The sequence below is a fragment of the Ochotona princeps genome, chromosome 2, assembly GCF_030435755.1.
Source record: "Ochotona princeps isolate mOchPri1 chromosome 2, mOchPri1.hap1, whole genome shotgun sequence".
Taxonomy (NCBI): Eukaryota; Metazoa; Chordata; class Mammalia; order Lagomorpha; family Ochotonidae; genus Ochotona; species Ochotona princeps.
In genome coordinates this window covers 112,547,202-112,565,925 of record NC_080833.1, presented here as the reverse complement: position 1 = coordinate 112,565,925, position 18,724 = coordinate 112,547,202, and the positions used below count along the sequence as shown (strand labels likewise).

Genomic DNA, 18,724 nt, shown 5'->3' with positions numbered 1-18,724 from the left:
AATCTAAGGGATTAGCACAACAATAAGTCCTAATTCTCTGATGCCATTTGATTGACCAGAAGCTGCTAAGTAATGTCTGACAAACTCCGTCAACATAAACTAGTTCCTTATTGAATTTATTCAAGATTGTGTTTTATTCTGAAACAAGATCCATGAAAAATGTTAATGCATGCTAAAAATTATGCACTAGTTTCATCTTAGTTTTCCAATGCAATTCTTATTATTTATTTATTTATTTATTTCATTGCATTATGTGACACATTTTTTTTTATGCACTGGAATTCCCCCTGCCCCTCCCCAAACCCTCCCCCCAACGGTGGATTGCTCCACCTTGTTGCATTTCCATAGTTCAAATTCAGTTGAGATTCTTTCATTGGAGGTTTTGACCAAGCATAAAGTCCAGCATCTTATTGTCCTGGCAAGTTCAATGGCTTCTTGGTGAGACCATCTCTGGTCTGAAGGTGGAACCAGCAGAGTATCATCCCAATCAACTAAAAAACCCAACATAATAGTTACAACCATTTACAACATTATGGCATTAATTGACGTGGCATTGATTAACCAATATGTTACTAGGGAAATGCAGGTTCTCAACCACAACCTGTGACTTCCTCATAGACATTTCAATTTTGGTTTATATTCAACCATGTTCCATATACCCTAAAATGGCTATAGATTGCTATTCAGCTGTCTCTTGTCTATTTCAATGTTAGTATTTAGCATTTTATAGCATTGAAGCATGATCCTGCTAAACCTGGTTGTTTTTCGGGTAGTCTAACTCTATAACTTTAACAGGACATATGTCAACAGTTTAGGTGAACGTTTTTTGGGAGGGGTGTGCAGAGAAATCCTCAACACCCCAGAGAGGAGTAACTGATCTTTGTGTCCCACCCAGTGAGTTATAAGTGCATCCCGGCTGACTGCTTCCTGTCTGTTTCTAAGCATTCCTAGTTGTTCTCTGTCTATATATTCTAGTTTGTTTGTTCATATGTTTGTTTGTTATGAGGGGTTTCTGGAGCAATCCTGATGGTCTTTACAAAAGAGGGTGGGGACCCAAAGTTGGAAGCAGGCAAGGGCCAGAGAAAGCTCCTCTCCCTAGTTCCGAAGGAAGTTTACTGTTCTGTTTCTGTGGACCGCTCAGGGATCCTGGTTGTTGTTCCGATGACCCTGGATCCTGCAAGGCAGGAATTGGGCTTCTTCCATCCCACATTGTAGGTCCAAATGGGGGTGGGTGACCTCAGAGTTCTTGGCCTCCGATGGCACTCATTTTCCCCCGTGGTCTCCTTGGCAGTAGGGATGTAGTCCTCGGTGGTCGTACTGAAAGTCCTTGGTGAGGCTCCGGGAGTCTTCAGGGTTGGGATACAAGCCTCCTCCTGTCCCCCTGCTCCACTCTGGGGTCCCCCCCGCTCTATGCTTATGACCTCCTGTTAAGAGGTTGTTAGGATTGCTCCTGATTCCCCCCACATGTCTTTGTAGTTTTGCTATTGTCTAATGCTGACTCGAGTCTGCTGTTTATGAGTTACCAGTTATGATCCTGATGGGTTATCCTTCTCCCGTCTTCCTCACACCTACTGGGGTGGTGTAAGATTTCTCTGCTCTCCCTCCCCATTTCCAAGTATCATAGGGCCTTACAAGTTTATTAGGTTTTACATTTCTTAATGTAGATCATAAGCAATCTGACTCATATCGATTGTTGGTTCATTGGTTACTTCACAATGTCTTATTGCATGAGATACAGGCTGTTTGGGGTTGAAATAATATTACTGTTTCCTGGATTGACATCAGTTCATAACAGCCACATCAATCACAACAACAACAACATCAACAACAGAGTATAGCACCCTGATAAAATAATGCACCTCTGAGTAACCAATACATGCTTAATTAAAAGGAAACACAGAAGTCTTTTGGGAAAAATGATGCCATCATCTGCTTCATGAGCACGTGATGAATTCTACTAGTGGAAAGAGATTATTTGGGAGCAATCAGACTGACATAAAAAATCGCAGTCTTGTTCAGTCTGTCCCACCTCTCATTAAACTCTGGAAATTATTGAAGCCCAAATCGACCCGACCAGCCCCCTATCCAACCCAGATAAATACTGGCATATGCATTTCTGTTTAGCAATCCCACCCCTATCTTGGTTTCATGTTCATCAGAGGGATAGTTACCTAGGAGGAAGATGCCCACTATTTCCCAACTAGGCCACTCGAGCTTCTGGGTCTTGGTTTGGTTGGTAACTCAATCTGGTTCTAAAGTTCTTATGGGTACTCTCATTCAAACCTTCATGTCTCAGTCCCACTGTTGCCCTAGTGTTTATGTTTACCATTGCTGGGAATCACCAGAAATTCATCTCTGACCTACACAAAGGCTGGCCTTATTCAAGAGTGTCCCTGGGCAGCTTTTTCTGATCGTAAAAACTCTGTAGCTGGCCGCCCAAAGCCAGGGACCCCTCACTGCCTTTCGGCTGTGGTCTTGGCATGCTGGGTCCTCGTTCTCGGGTCTGGCCTGGCTGGGCTGCTCCCCCAGGGCTGCCCCTAGCCCTGGGGGGCAGCCAGCCGTCCCCAGGCCAGGAAGGTTCCGGTCCCTCCAATGCAATTCTTAAACAAACCTACATGAAATATAAAACTAATGTCCCTTTATAAGGAATGCTAAAAATTGTATTTGCTCATGAAAAGTATTTGCTGTCTTAAAAGGGAAATGTTAACATGGCATAGACAAGAGTTACTTATTGGTGTAAGAAGTTCTTCTCTCCCATCCAAGTGTGAATGAGGCCTGACTGCTTAGATTCAGAGATCAGATGAGATCAGGTGTGTTTGGGGTGATATGGCTATAGGCAGAAGTCCATTTTTTTTATTCTGTATTTTCCTCAGAAAGATAATGTCTTCGTATTTTTCTAACTGCTTTAGTGTGCTAAGCACTTGTGCTTGACTGAAACCCTGTCTGCTGGTTTGACCAGTTCCCTGGCTTACCTGAATAATACTTCCTGATTTTAAGACAACATCTTCATGTCAGTTTCAAGGGAACATGGCATCAAGAGACCTGAATTGTGTTAGAACTTCATATTCTGGCCTCTACTTTCCCATTCCTTAATAGTCGACTTCAGAATACATAGATTTAGGTACTTTGGAAAAATCTTGGATTGATTTCACTATCCTTTGTAATCTGGCAGTTGGCAGCTTAATTTAAAACAAACTATTTCTGCCGCTAAATGAATCACTAGCCTCTTCTTTTTTGTGGCAGTTCGTTTCTGTTAATTTTTTTTTTCTATTGCTGGGAATAGTGTTTGCTACTAAATTTTTACCTGGATACTTCTGCCTCTGTAACTTATCCTCTTTACACAAAACCAAAGCCACAATGTGGTACAATAAAAGATAAGAATTCTGAAAATGGAAACCAGGAAAATGCAGAATGGATCTCATAATAATTGTATAGTGAATAAGAGAACTCACTGTTTTGTTTGATCTGTAGCCAAGAACAATCCAGGAAATTATTACAAGCAGTTGTTGTTAGTAACTCTACTATTTAGACCCTACTATTTTAGTCAATTCAGTTAGTATACATGATAGTCTTGGTATCTGATTTTCTTATTGTATCTTTTGTTAGAACTTAAGCTTAACGAAAGTAGAGACTATTTTCTTCATTGCCAAATTCAACAAACCTACTTTGTGCTCAACACCTCTTAGCTATTACATGAATGATTCAAAAATTAATCTAGAAATAAAGGTTCTTGGTCTACCTAAAGGGCATTCTCATTTGAGCAAATGCATGTACTTGCCTTTCATCTACAAAGACAGGTGTGCTGTGTCTTTCTGTATATAACAGCTGAAATTTCTAAAATCATGATGACAAGCAACCAAACAGCTGCAGTGACAGAATTCCTCTTCTGTGGATTCCTCGAGTTTGAAGATGGTAGCATCCTTGTCTTCATTCTTTTGTTAGTCATATACATATTCATTGTTACTGGAAATCTCACCGTGTTTTTTGCTGTCAGGATGGACAGTAGTCTCCACAACCCTATGTATAACTTCATCAGCATCTTCTCATTTTTGGAGATATGGTATACTACAGCTACCATCCCCAAAATGCTCTCCAACCTCATTAGTGAGCAGAGGACCATCTCCATGACTGGATGCCTCTTGCAGATGTACTTCTTTCATTCTCTTGGAAATTCTGAAGGGATTCTGCTGACCACCATGGCCATTGACAGGTATGTTGCCATCTGTAACCCTCTCCGTTATCCAACCATCATGACACCGCGGCTGTGTGGTCAGCTTTGTGCAGGTTCCTGTATCTTTGGCTTTCTTGTATTGCTCCCAGAGATTGCATGGATTTCCACACTACCTTTCTGTGGGCCCAATCAAATCCATCAAATTTTCTGTGACTTTGAACCTGTGCTGCGCTTGGCCTGCACGGACACATCCATGATCCTGGTTGAGGATGTGATCCATGCTGTGGCCATCATCTTCTCCATTCTGGTAATTGCCCTCTCTTATATCAGAATCATCAGAGTGATCCTGAGGATCCCCTCTGTGGAGGGCCGTCAGAAGGCATTTTCTACCTGTGCAGCCCATCTGGGTGTTTTTCTGATGTTCTATGGCAGTGTGTCTCTCATGTATCTTCGTTTTTCTGCCGTCTTCCCGCCTATCCTGGACACAACCATTGCATTGATGTTTGCAGTTCTTGCTCCTCTTTTCAACCCGATCATCTATAGCTTAAGAAATAAGGACATGAAGATTGCAATTAAGAAACTCCTCTGCCATCAGAAGGTGTTTGCTGAATAGATGGATTAATGCCAGCTTCCGAGCATTGCTTACTGTGGATGTCATACTCACATACTAAACCAGAACATTGGCTTATGAGTCATTCACTATTGCCTATTATTTGGCATCTCTTTATCCCAGTTTTTCCATTCTGTTTATGCACATTTAGTCTGTTTATAGCATGTCTGATTGTGATAATATAGACTATCTTGAATTGCATTGATAAATATAGAGAGAAAAACAATGGCTGGGCCCGGCGGCGTAGCCTAGTGGCTAAAGTCCTCGCCTTGAAAGCCCCGGGATCCCATATGGGCGCCGGTTCTAATCCCGGCAGCTCCACTTCCCATCCAGCTCCCTGCTTGTGGCCTGGGAAAGCAGTTGAGGACGGCCCAATGCTTTGGGACCCTGCACCCGTGTGGGAGACCCGGAAGAGGTTCCTGGTTCCCGGCATCGGATCGGCGCACACCGGCCCGTTGCGGCTCACTTGGGGAGTGAATCATTGGACGGAAGATCTTCCTCTCTGTCTCTCCTCCTCTCTGTATATCCGGCTGTAATAAAATGAATAAATCTTTTTAAAAAAAACAATGGCTATGGTAATAAAAATGTCTTATAAACATTAATTGTATGAATTATAAAAATTAATCTTACTCCTTAAGTGTTATAGCATGTGTGAACTGAAATATCTTCAGATTATAAAATATGATAGCTAAAAAGGTAAGATCTTGAGAAAAGGCTAAATCTGTATTTAATAGCTTGCTCAGGGCTACAATTTTTCCACATACGAGATTTTTTTTATATATGAAGGCAAAATTAAAAAGATCTTAAGCTATGATTCTTTTAAATGAATTATTCTATGTAAGTGCTTTTAATATTGCATAAAACAGCACTAGAAAAATAACTGTTAGTGTTAATACCACCTGCCAATTTATAGTCCATTTTGAGGGATATACAAAAATTGAGACTGGATAATTCATAAACAAAGGAACATTTCGCATAGTTTTGGAGCTGAAGAAGTTCAAGATTACGGTAAAGGCATTTAGCAGGGACCTCCGTGCTGCATGATAGCATAGTGGAAGAGAGCTAAACTTACATAAAGGGACATGCATGAGCGAAGACTGAACTCACTTTCACAATAATGCACTCTCTCAGTACCAAAGCCACTGCTTAACAGTGCTGTTCATCCTTCCATAAGGACAAAGCTCTCATGGCTGAATCCCCTGATAAAAGCTCCACCTCTTAGTACAGGTTAAAATGACCATTACATTTTAATCTAAGTTTTGGAGAGAACATTCAAACCATAGCAGTCGTTGGTCATTATCTTTTGTTACCAGTGTGCTAAAGATTGTTACAATAAAAAGTGATGAACTAAAAACAAAAATTATTTTGAAGACTTTGTAATAATTACTATTTAAAATAAGCTTTGCTATTATTTCTTCAGCACTGAGTAGTAACAAAACTTGATTTTACTTTGACTCCTTTCAATTTGTTTGAATTAAGCTATTTAAGTGGCCTCACAAACATTCTGAAGTGATCAGATCTAGAAATATGCTTATAAGCTGCATTGCTCTATTTTCGCTTTCTTTGAAATACATTCCAAATATTGCCATCAAAAATCAATTTGCTTATTTAAAAATCATTTTATTTTTGATATTGTTTAGATACTTGAAAAGGATGTACGCCCTTGTGGACTGCTGATTAGGGTGGGGAGGACTGAGGCATAGGGGAAAGTGAGTGAAACAAATACTTTCAACTTTTTTTCCTTCTGTATGTCGGGAGTAGGGAGGAGGGAGAAATTCCTAGCCCCAAACTGCATCAGATACCCTGAGATGGGAGAAGGGCACTTGATGTCCTTCTAGAATTTCTGATGTGGAGAATATTCCAACAGGGCGTGGCACTGGAAACCTATATGGGCTCTGGCTCCTGTCCTGGCTGCTCCACTTTCCATCCAGCTCCCTGCATGTGGCCTGGGAAAGCAGTCAAGGATGGCCCAAAGCCTTGGGACCCTGCACCCATGTGGGAGACCTGGAAGAAGCTCCTGATTCCTGACTTCGGATTGGTTCAGCTCCGGCCTTTGCAGCCACTTGGGGAGTGAATCATTGGACGGAAGATCTTCCTCTCTGCCTCACATTCTCTCTGTACCTCTGCCTTTCCAATAAAAATAAATAAATCATAAAAAACATTTCAATGATATTACTTAAGTGATCTCAGAAGTTCCAAGGTGCTGTTGATTTCATTGCTCCAAGGTTGAGAAAATCTTCCCAAGGTCCATTGGCTAACATCGTTCACCGTAGTCTATTCACTCCCTGAAATACTTGCTGTCAAAGCTTGATCATAAGAGTTGTCCAATTTGTTTCACCCTTCATCCTCTGACGTGGCGTTGACATCTTCTGCAGGCCTCAGTGAAGGGCTGTCATGTCTCTTGTGCATCTGGCCGTAGCTGTCCACTACACAGGCACCTGCAGCTGAGCAGGCTGATTCCGGATACACATACTCCAAGGCTGCAGCACAAATTCTGTGATTTTTCTCTGTGGTCAGAGTGTTGAGTCCAGTGGCACTGTCTGGGTTGGTTCCTCCAAAAAACCTTACTGGAGGGGATCCCAGACCCGACTCATGTGTATGACAGCCAGTGTGGGGTTTGGCAAAGTCTGTCACCCATATAAGCCTACACACACACTGGTGGTTTCAACCACCTGGGTAGTTTTATCTCCAATCCCATCTCATCTGCAAACTAATGGATTCTGCAACCCAGCACTAACTCTGCCCAGCACACACTTGGCCTTTGCACACATGGGTGGGAACTTCCCCTTTATTCCCCACCAAGACAGCCCTCAGCTGTGGTTCTCACAGTCATGGGTCGGACCAGCAGTCCATCAGAGGACTGCTCACAGTTTTCCTATAAGGCCCACTCTCAGCCCAGATCTTGCACTTTCTAGGTGATACTGTGGTCCAGTCTGACATGACTTACATCCAGTCCCAGCACTTGCTAGCAGATGTTGCAGTAAAGCCTGACCAGCCTACACTTATTCTGGTTCTTGTACATACCAATTGATGTGTCCTACCCCAGCCCAGCTGTCCCTGAAACAACTCACAAACAGGCTAACAAGTGTTGTTCTGCCCAGCCTGCTTTGCCCTAGTCCAAGATCTCATTCTCACCAGTGGGAGTCGTGGTCTAGTAGGAAAGCCCCTGCAGCTCCCATACCAGGTTCACCCCAGAGAGTCTTACATATACTGGTAGATGCTGCAGCCCAGTGTGGCATGGCTTGCCTCACCTCGACAGTTATATGCAGGTGCTGTAGCCTGGTTCCACCTGGTCTGCTTCCAGTTCCGGCTCATAGTGGTGGGTGCCGCAGCTTGTCCCAGCCCAGGCAGCCCACAGTCCTGGTGCTAATGAGAACTTGTGGGTGTTGCAGTCCAATCTGGATTATCCTGCACCCTGCCCTGGCTCTCTCTCATCCCTGTCAGCGAATCCTGTGAACTGGCACAGCCTGGCTAACCCCTAGACTTAACGACGTGTATTGCTTATGTTTATTGTTGCGCAGCCTAGTGCTTGTGCTCACCAGTGAGTTTCCCAAAGTCCTCTCTCAGGCTGCCTCCCAGTCCAAATCTCACATGCACTGGTGGGTGCTTGACCAGGCCTGATTTGGCCTGCCTCCTTTTCTGACATTCATGGCAGATGTAGCAGCCTTGCCCAACAGACCCACACCTTTCCAGCTCTTACTGGTGCATGCTTCAGTTTAGTCTTGCCTGGTCTATCCCCCAGACCTGCCTCTCATGTGGTTCAGTGAATGCCATGCTCTAACCCAACCTGTCCCACACCCATTCTGGCTCTCATGAGCTCTGTCAGGTGCTATAGCCTAGTCCAATCTGGCACACTCCCAGACCCAGCCCACACACATGCCAAGGGATACTGAATCCATGCCTATTCTGGCATGTCTTACACACTGTCCTGGCTCCCACACATAGCAGTGCGTGCCGTGACTCAACCTAGTATTGTCCACACACTTGCCAGCCAGCCTACACACCTGCCAGCCTTACCCTCAGCCCTCCCTACCCCTGAGCCAGCTCACACACCAGCTGACAAGTGGGGCATTTTTGCCTGCTCTGCCCAACAGCTAACCTCAACTCTCATGCTCACCTGCAAAAGCTACAACCTAGTAAGGGAGATCCCCAAGTTCTGCGCCCAGACCTGGATCTCATATGTGTCAGTGGGTGCTAGGCCTTTGCTGGCGCATGCAGCATCCTGTTCCACCCCCACACCTAGTTCTTGGGTGAGCCTGTGGGTACTTCAATCTCAGCCAACCTAGCCTATTCAAAACTCAAGTTCCCATGAATACTGGAGAGTTCTGTGGTCATGCCTAGCTTGTCACCACCCCTAGCTCTCACAATACAGTAGGTATTGCAGTCCCACAGAGATGAACCTACAACTTCTTCACAGAATCTATTCCCACACCCAGTTCTCTTTGAGTGTGATGGCCCAAGCCAGCGTGGCCCACCCACTCTCGAGACCCTCAGGGGTGGAAGCATTGACCTGGTCCTGATAGCCAAGTCCTCCAGCCCTGGTTTTTGTGTGCATCATTGGGCTATGGTTAATGCCAGCTAGTCCATTCCAGGTTGCCCCCTGTGGGTGGGTGTCCTGGGTTGATCCAGACACGTCTTCCAGTTCCCCTCTGCAGACCAAACAGTATCAGCTCCTTTGTTTACTTGCAGTTGCAGTGGCCCGGTCAGTGGAAGTCCTCCAGAAGTTGTTCCTCACCTGTAATGTACTTCTTCAGCACTCTGCTCTTCCACATATTCCCATTCTGGACAATATTCCAAGTGTTGAGAAGAATGAATGTTCAACCTACTATGATATGTCATTGTTCATTTTCTGCCTGAATGGCCTATTCAGACAAATACCAGGAGCTTCAAATTCCATCCAGGTTTCTCACAAATGTGTCAGGCACGCAAACACATGTGAAAGCATTTGCTGCTTATGTGAGAGCATTATCAGGGGACAGAATTACTAGTGGAGTAAGAAGGATTCAGATCAGCACAGCGATATATGATGATGATACCAGAAACAGCAGCTTAGCCTGATTAATAAAGTGTCTATGTCATGGTTACCATTTTATAAGAAATGTTTATTTATTTGTTTGAAAACAGAAAGCGCAGAAGACAAGCAGAAATATCATTTTTTGCTGATTCATTTATTCAAATATCCACAACAGTGAAAGGTAGTCCAGGCCAAAGACACCAGCGAGAAAATTCCAGCTAGGTCTTCCATATGGGCAATCCCAAATTCTTTGAAGGTTTTTGTGGTTGTTGATTAAAATGGAAAGCTTTTTTGTTTTGTTTAGAATGCAAAGGTTTTTTTAATCATTATTCAAGACCTTGCATAAATCATGCTAATATCTTCTGGCCTGTAAGGTTTCTGCACAGAAGCTGATTATTTCCTTAGTGGCTTTTTGAAAGATGTAACATTTTTTGTTTTGTTGTGTTTAGGATTCATTTCTTGTCCTTAACCATTGATAATTTGACCAGAATATTCTCTAGAGAGGTATGTCTTTGTTCAGTATGATTGGGATCCTTTGTCCTTCCTACATCTGGATATCTGCATCCCAAGAATTTTGGGCATTTCTATTATTGCTCCATTAAATAGATGATCAACGCCTTGCTCTTCTTTTCTCATTCAAATATCCCTGTAATACAAATATTTATTCACTTGATATTATTCCATGTGTCCATATGTTTTATCAAACATATGGAATATGTCCTGCAATGTGTGAGAAGCAGTTTTTCTATCTTATCAGTGCCAGGTTCTAGTAATTCTGAGGAATATATTATTAATCATCATAGTCTTCAAACTACAGGATAGGCCACAAAGGAAAAGTTTACAGTATGTGAAAGATTGTGTCCTTCAAGCCATGGGCATGAAGCAGTGAACCAGAGAGGGAGCCTTTCCCACGTCCCAAGGGCAAATATAACTTTTTGAGACTTATGTCCAATGGTTACAGTTTCAGAGCTGCAGTATATTGTGCAGTTCTTAGTTAAGTCCCATATTTTCACTTGCAGATTGTTATTGTCATTGTACACTGGCAGACATGAGTTTGCAGTAATGGAATTAAAATATGGTGCTCCCCAAATCTCAGAAGCTGAATTTAGGTGACTTTAGAACACATTTCAAACATTCAACTCAGGGGAGGCCTTAACTAGGTCCCATGGTTTTATAACAGATTATTCTGCGGTTGTACACTAGCAAGTGAAAATTCAGATTTTGGTATGCACATTCCATGCCCCAAGTATGAAATAGCTGTCTCTGGGACTAAGCAAGCAAAACACAGTAGGGGTTTTACCTACTTTCTTCGTAGCTGATTCAGGTGATGCTGTGTGATATAGCTCCAATAGTCATATCTGCACAATTGTAGAACTTGGAAGGGTAGCTTATCTTGGTGTCACATGGTGATCACAGTTTATAGTCAGGTTTGTGCACTAACAAGTGCAGGCCTATCTTACACACTATACAAACATTAACTCACAACAGATTAAGGATCTAAATGTAAACACACAAAATCATCATACATCGGAAAAATACTTTAGGACATTGGCATAATCAAAATTTCTTGGATAAGACTCCAGCAACATAGGCAATGAATGCAAAAGTAGATTAATGGGATTATATAAGAAGCTTCTACACAGGAAAAGAAAATTCAACAAAAATAGGCAATTAATAATTGGATAAAATCTTTGCAAGATATACATCTGAAAAAATAATTAATATTCTGAATATGTAAAGAGCCTAAGAAACTCAACAATAAGTCAAGCAATTCATTTAAGACATGTTATAACCAGATGAATAGGTACTTTTCATAGGATGGAATAGAAAATGCCAGTGGATTCATGAAGAAATTCTCCGAGTCAATAGCTATCAGAAAAATGCAACAAAGACTACATTGTTGTCTTCATTGCACCAGGGTTGAGAAAATCTTTCCAAGGTCTGTTGGATGACGAAGTTCATCTCAGTGTGCATTCATAGACCCAGACATTCTGTGCAAAGCTTGGCAAAAAGAATTGTCCAATCTGTTCTGCTTTCTAACCTGCTATGAGGTGCTCAACATCTTCTGCTGGCCTAGGTGAGCTGGTTATCATGTCCTGCATATGCATCTGGGCATGCTGTCCACTGCACAGGCATCAGCAACTGAGGGAATACAGTCTCAATACTTGCACTCTTAAGTCAGACTTCCTGTGGCTGAGGTCAAAGTCCAGTGATCTGGTTTGGGAGTCTCCCAAGAAACCTCACCTGAGGTGACCTGAACTTGTCTCTTGTGTATGCCAGCTAAAGCAGAGTCTGGTTCAGTCCTGCAGCATGCAATGCACATACTACTGAATGAAGCTGACTGGTTAGTTCCACCCAAGCCCCATCTCTCACATGAACTGATGGGTGCCCAGCCCAGCCTTAGGGCCAGTCTTCACACACCAGTAGCTGCTGCAGCCTAGTTGGGATGACCCCAATAATCCTCTCTAGGCCAGCTCCAAGCCCAGTTTTTGTATGTGCCACATGTGCTGTGGCTTAGCCTGGTCTGTCTCACATCTCATCTGACTCTCATGAACACAGGCCTGCTACAGGCCTATACCTTAAGCATGCTGGTGGATGCTTCAATCCAGTCTGGCATGGCTTACCCTTGCACATTCTAGCAGGATTGCAGCCTCTCCCTGCCTAGTCTACCTCCAGCCCTGGGTCCCACAAGTATCAGGGAAGTTCCTGTCATGTGGGTTCTTGTGGTCCAGCCTGGCTCAGCCCAGCACCACCCTTAGCTCTCCGCTCTCCATACAGAGGCAAGCCCACAATTCTACAGAATTTACCCTAGATCTGGTTTTGTTGCATTCTGATGTGCACTGAGTTCCAGCCTGATGTGATTTTGCCCCTGCCTCAACACTTGCAAGCAGGTACTGTGACCTTGTCCAACCAGGCATGTCCTCCTGCCCCAGCTTTTTCATGTGCTGGTGGGTGGCGGGTGATGCTATTCAGCCCAGCATTTTGATTAATTAAAGATCAATCAAATAGAATCACCACAGAAAGCAAATTTTAAAACAAAGTAATTTGAGTTCAATGTCTAGAAGTTGCCAGGCATTTGGCCTTGATTGGAGTTCCCAGGGATTGACATTTTCCTAATTAACAGCCTAAACTGCTTTTCTTAATTGGATTCATTAAGAAAATGGTTGTTTTTCTACTTGACTTAAATTATCCTTGTAGAATTCCCAAGATAGCCCATCTAGTTATATTCAGCTAGAGTGGAAGCAAGGTAAAAGAGAGAAAGTATAAAAAGAAAAATTGCACAGAGAAAGGCACACGTATATGTCACATGTTAATGGAGAAATTTAGTTTAGGCAGAGAGCACAAAATAGAAATAAAAGAACAAAATTATATATATATATATATATATATACATATATATATATATATATATATATATAGTTAGTTAGTTAGTTAGTTAGTTAGTTAGTTAGTTTAGCAGTTCTAGATGCCCCAAATCAATGTCGGGAAAGATACAGTCTTCACTCATGAGTGCTATTCTAACTCTGGAATCCAACTGCAGCAAGGTCAGTGAAATAGCTCATTTTGGGAAATGGGAGTTTATTCAGAGAACTAGCAACATATCTCCACATCACTAGACACTCCTAATAGACCCATTGATACTGTGAGTAGCTGTTAGCAAGGTTTTAAATAAAAAATTATACGCAAATTAGTACAAAGTGTAAAACTTTTAATGATTAATTTTCCAGGGACCTGGGGTAAGATCTAAGTTGAGCAAATGCTCAAAGGATTGCTTTGAAACCACAGAAGGCCATTGCTATGGGTTTCTGAAATGCTCAGAAATGGTTGTCTCAACAAGCAGGTCAGGTTTTCCATTGGCTCTTGAGCAATGACATTTGTACTACACTTCTCATTATTGAATTTTGGATAAAAATGGAGGAGAACTTAGTGTGCAAAACTGATCTATTTTTTTCTTTTTGGTTCAGGTGTTCTTTGCTTTTCTTTTGTTTAGCTGTACCTCCTTAGTTTTGGGTCTGTTCAGAAGATAATTACTTGAATGGTGTAGCAGATTGTTGCTACAGGTGATGAGGGCATCAGAATTTGTGGGTAAATAAGATCTACAATAGATCCCTGCAAGGTGCCTGATACATGTAATGTTTATTTTTTAAAACTGGAAGACAGACATGTGGAATTCAGAAAAAAAGGAGGCATAAATTCAAAGGGAGATAAAAGGAGGATATTTCAAGGAAAGATTTGTCTTAAGGAAACTTAGATACCACAAAATTCATTTCCTTTATCTAAAATTAACACTTCTGATCGACTAGATAGGTAAGTAGCAAGTTGTTACAGCAACAAGAAAAACAATCATGGCTTAATTTCTATAGAATAACAACAAAAATTAAATATAGCGTTAAAATAAGGTGACATTTGACGTTGTGTGTAAAAAAATAGGAGTTTGATGAGGTTTAATCACAAAATCCAATAATACAATCATGACTAAAAGAAGTAGCAAACTATTAACAAACTATTTAGTATAAGATACCCATAAACAAGATAATTGTTAATGCTAGGCAATTAATTCAATCATTAGGAAGGAATTATCCAAGATGATTTGAAACAATGTCTTTTTTAAAGAAAGAATAGTTTGGAAGAAGAGCATGCAAAAAAAAATCAAGCTTAGAGTACAGGTGTGGAAGAGCAGTTACATGAAGGCAGTGATGTTCTTACATGGCTGATCTTTGGAAACAGAGGTCTTCGTAAAGGACAGTAAGACTGGAAGCAGACACATTTAAAAACACACTACAACCCTGCAAGTATTTTTTGCTGACTGTAAATCAGAGTAACGACAGTGGAATGAAATACATTATTGAGCTAGCAGGAACAAGCAAGTCATACAGACCTTGCCAATTTTTTTAAAGAGATATAAATTCTATTTAATAGATATAAACATAACAAAATCGGCATCTGAGTTAAAAAAAAAAGAAATTCAGAGAAGAAAACTGGTTAGACACCAATGATTAGGTGGTATATTAGTCTGTTCAGAAAACCCTACCAAAGTTTTGTGTAGCTTAAACAGCAGAAATATATATTTTTCACATTCCTGGCAACTGTGAATCAGAGATTAAGGTTTCAGAATTTTTTCTCTCTCCTCAATTTGTAGCTGGCAGTCTTCTCTCAGAGTCTTTCTAGGTTTCTTCCACTGAAACTACGTCCAAAGTTTCTCTTTACTGCTGTTACCTTGGATTAAGATTTCCTCTAATAATCACACTTAATTTAATTTAATTGTACACGGCCATCTTTGTAAACATAATCTTATTCTCAGGTACTGCAAATTGGAAACTCAACACATCAATTTAGGTCAGGAAACAGCTTGACCTATAATAGGTGAAGCTAGGACATGTGAGTTAAGGGGGGATGTATAAGTGCAAGCGTACTAGGAAAAGGGTGCAGCTCAAAAGCAAGACCCCAAAGGAAAGAATTTCATTGTGAATTGTTCATTGTGAATGAGAGTAGCAGGTCAATGGAAGATGGTAAATATCCTTAAACTATTGAAGTCTTAAAGTATCTATCTGTGGGAAATATAGTGAGAAGAAAAGAACGTACAACTTAATTCAGGATTACCTTTATGTTCTGAAAGTGAAAAGCAGTACATTCATGAGAGGAGAGATTTTCATAGATAGGATAATTGACCCTTGAAGGCTAGTGGCAAGGAGGACAAGGTGAGGCTGCTGACTCTGTTTTAATTTATTTACTTATGTAAGGAGGACTAGTTTCACGTATTTTATGTTACAGATCTAGGAGCCTGATTGTACTTTTCATTCTAACTTCCCTCCCATCTATACTTGCTCTCTTCCTCCTCTTTCTTTTTTTTTTCAATTTTTACAATGACATATCTTCAGTTTATTGTATGATTATAGGCTTACCTCTCCACTAGATAAATTTTTCAACAAGTAGTATGTAGAAGACACACTGTTCTTCAAAGTAGAGGGGATAGCTGTAAACAATAATCAAGTAGTAATAAGTAATCAAATCATTGATAATCAAACTTCAAAATGTCAATAATTCAGTCCTGAAAAGTCTGCTGACGTTTTTAAGCAGGGAGTCACTAGTATGCATTAAGAAAGAAAACATGGACAGGTTGAGTTAGGTAAATTTTTCAAAAGGATTCAAGAGAAGCAATTAGGATAATAAATATGCAGTCCATACTAGAAAATGTGGTTTTTGTACAAGAGACAAAATTAGTCTAAGTAGAGACAATTTCCCCTAAAAAAGAAAATATGGGAATATTTGATAGCTGAAGAGAAAAACTTAACACAGCAATAAAACATAAAATTCTTAAAATGGAACAAATGGATAGGGCAATATTCTATAAAATAGGCATTCAATTACAGTCCATAGAATTCTATAGTTTTAGATTCCATTTAACACCCCATGTAATTATATTAGAATAGCTCTATATTTATTTCATAACATATTCAGTTTTCATGAATTATTTTCCTTGGAAATGATCTTTCAAATGTGAAATAATCTAGATAATCCCTTTCCTAGAATATGCAGAATAGACAGTGTAAGAGGAAACAGAATGATCCATCTTTCAAAAGAAAATAAAATAACATTCAAACATTGCTATAGTTTTTCTCCTTTGCATATTCTTTGAGCCATTGTTACCAGTCAACATTTGAAGACAGGGAGTCATTCAGAGAGGTAGGATGGGAGGAAGGGAGGAAGGGAGGAAGGGAGGAAGGGAGGAAGGAAGGAAAGGCAGAAGGGTTCACAAGTGATAGTTTTGTCTTTATCAGTGAAATAACGAATCAAAGCATATGCTAATAATTATATGAACTGAGAGCTTGAGGAAATAATTTTCAATCACTTGTGGACAAATAGAATATCAGTAATACTGGAAAACAGAGAAGAACATTATCTTAACTGTTGGTTATTTTTTCAATGCTTTGTCTAATTCTTTGAATATAGGGGCTTTAGTAGTGGTTCCCCTAACCAGGAAGATCAACACTGCGTGAACATGTGCTAGAATGTCATATTCTCAAATTATAAGCCGTGACCTCCGGACCATTTCTTTCTTTTGTTTTCCCTTCCTCCTCACTGCAGGAATCTATCCAAAGGCTGACTGTGTAAGTGTACCTATTCCCTCAGCAACAGTGGGAACCTCCTAAGAGGCTGGAATACTCCAGGAGTTGAAACACTCCTCTTGGACATGGAGAAGCCCAATTGGACCTCCTCCCAGGAGTTTATCTTTTCTGCTTTCCCTCATTCCTGGGTAGACTCTGTTATTTGCTTCATTCCCCTGCTTTTCATCTATACTTTCATTGTTGTTGGAAACCTCGTCATCATCACTGTGGTCCAGCTGAACACTCACTTGCACAAGCCCATGTACTTCTTCATCAGTGCCCTGTCTTTCCTGGAGATTTGGTACACCACAGCCACCATCCCAAAGATGCTCTCCGTCCTGCTTAGTGCGCACAGAAGCATTTCCTTAAATGGCTGTCTCCTGCAGATGTATTTCTTTCATTGCACAGGCATCAGTGAAGTCTGTCTCTTAACAGCTATGGCCTTTGATCGCTACCTGGCCATCTGCAGCCCTCTTCATTACCCCACTCTCATGACCCCCAAGCTGTGTGCCCAGCTGACTTTCTGCTGCTGTGTCTGTGGCTTTATCACACCCCTCCCCGAGATTGCCTGGATCTCTACCCTGCCGTTTTGTGGCTCGAACGTCCTTGAGCACATCTTCTGCGATTTCCTCCCAGTGCTGCGCTTGGCCTGCACAGACACTCAAGCCATCATCATGATTCAGGCGGTGGACATTGTTCATGCGGTAGAGATTATCACAGCTGTGATGCTAATTTTCATGTCCTATGTTGGTATCGTGGCTGTCATTCTACGTATCCGGTCAGCTGAAGGCCGCCGCAAAGCCTTTTCCACCTGTGTCTCCCATCTCACCGTCTTTTTGCTCTTCTTCGGCAGCGTGGCGCTCATGTATCTGCGCTTTTCTGCTACCTACTCTTTATTCTGGGATACAGCCATTGCGCTGGCCTTTGCGGTTTTGTCGCCCTTTTTTAACCCCATTATTTATAGTCTGAGGAATAAAGAGATAAAGGAAGCTATCAAAAAGCACATGGGTCAAGCTAAAATCTTTTTTTTCACGACATCACGACCTCCAAAAAAGAGATCTTAGTCAAGAGGCTATAGTACGTATTAATGATTCCTCCTATATATCTTTCAGAAATCTGTCTTTTCCCATCAGTTTGTTAATAGCTAAATTTGATAGCTTTTCAATCTTTATCCAACGTAACATATTTTCAGAAAGGATTGTTATAATTAAACTTTCTGCCATTCATTTTAAATGACATCAACAAATGGCTAATTTTAATCCAATCAAAGCTTTTGTTTGTAGTGGGACCTCATAATTAATAGTCAGTTTGATAACTACTGCACTCTTTTCCTGTTGCCTCCATAGTACGTAGTTGAAGAGTGACTGTAATTTTTGAATAATTAAAGTATTGATCTAGAGGTAGCCAGAGTAATTTATAATATGATAAAATTTTTATGACAAGAGACTTATCCTTGTTTTCACAGTGACAAAACACATTATATAAACCAAGTAATTATGCAATGATTCTTCCTGTTGAGTGGCTATTACCAATGCCACAATGCTAAACTCTGGTTATTTTAATCAATAGACTACATTAAGCAACAAGCCTTTGTTTTCAAATTCACTCCTTAGTTTCTAGAATTCTGGATTCTATTTTAGTTTGTGTTGAGGTCTCCTTTCTTTTGCTAATACTTCTTATCACACATGCTTCATAAATGTGATTGTTTTCCAGATCTTATGCCTGATTTTGGATTTCACAAAAAAGGTTATTTCATTTTTGAAAAAGATTTGTTTATTTTTATAGCAAAGTCAAATAGATAGATAGATAGATAGATGGATAAT

At 40.9% G+C, this 18,724-nt stretch overlaps 2 protein-coding genes across 2 annotated transcripts; both read left to right on the top strand.

Annotated features, from left to right (window-relative positions):
- Positions 1-3,833: 3,833 nt before the first annotated feature.
- On the top strand, positions 3,834-4,784 carry LOC101534559 (olfactory receptor 6K3). Its single transcript, XM_004589257.4, has one exon. The coding sequence runs from the start codon at positions 3,843-3,845 to the stop codon at positions 4,782-4,784; it is 942 nt and encodes a 313-aa protein (XP_004589314.2). The 5' UTR covers positions 3,834-3,842.
- A 12,203-nt stretch (positions 4,785-16,987) lies between these two features.
- LOC101534318 (olfactory receptor 6K2) lies at positions 16,988-17,965 on the top strand. Its single transcript, XM_004589256.2, has one exon. It carries the CDS (start codon positions 16,988-16,990, stop codon positions 17,963-17,965), a length of 978 nt encoding a protein of 325 aa, XP_004589313.2.
- Positions 17,966-18,724: the final 759 nt, after the last annotated feature.

Bases quoted from the DNA above. Each gene is read 5' to 3' on its own strand.
- LOC101534559 (XM_004589257.4), top strand. From the start codon at position 3,843: ATGATGACAAGCAACCAAACAGCTGCAGTGACAGAATTCCTCTTCTGT.
- LOC101534318 (XM_004589256.2), top strand. From the start codon at position 16,988: ATGGAGAAGCCCAATTGGACCTCCTCCCAGGAGTTTATCTTTTCTGCT.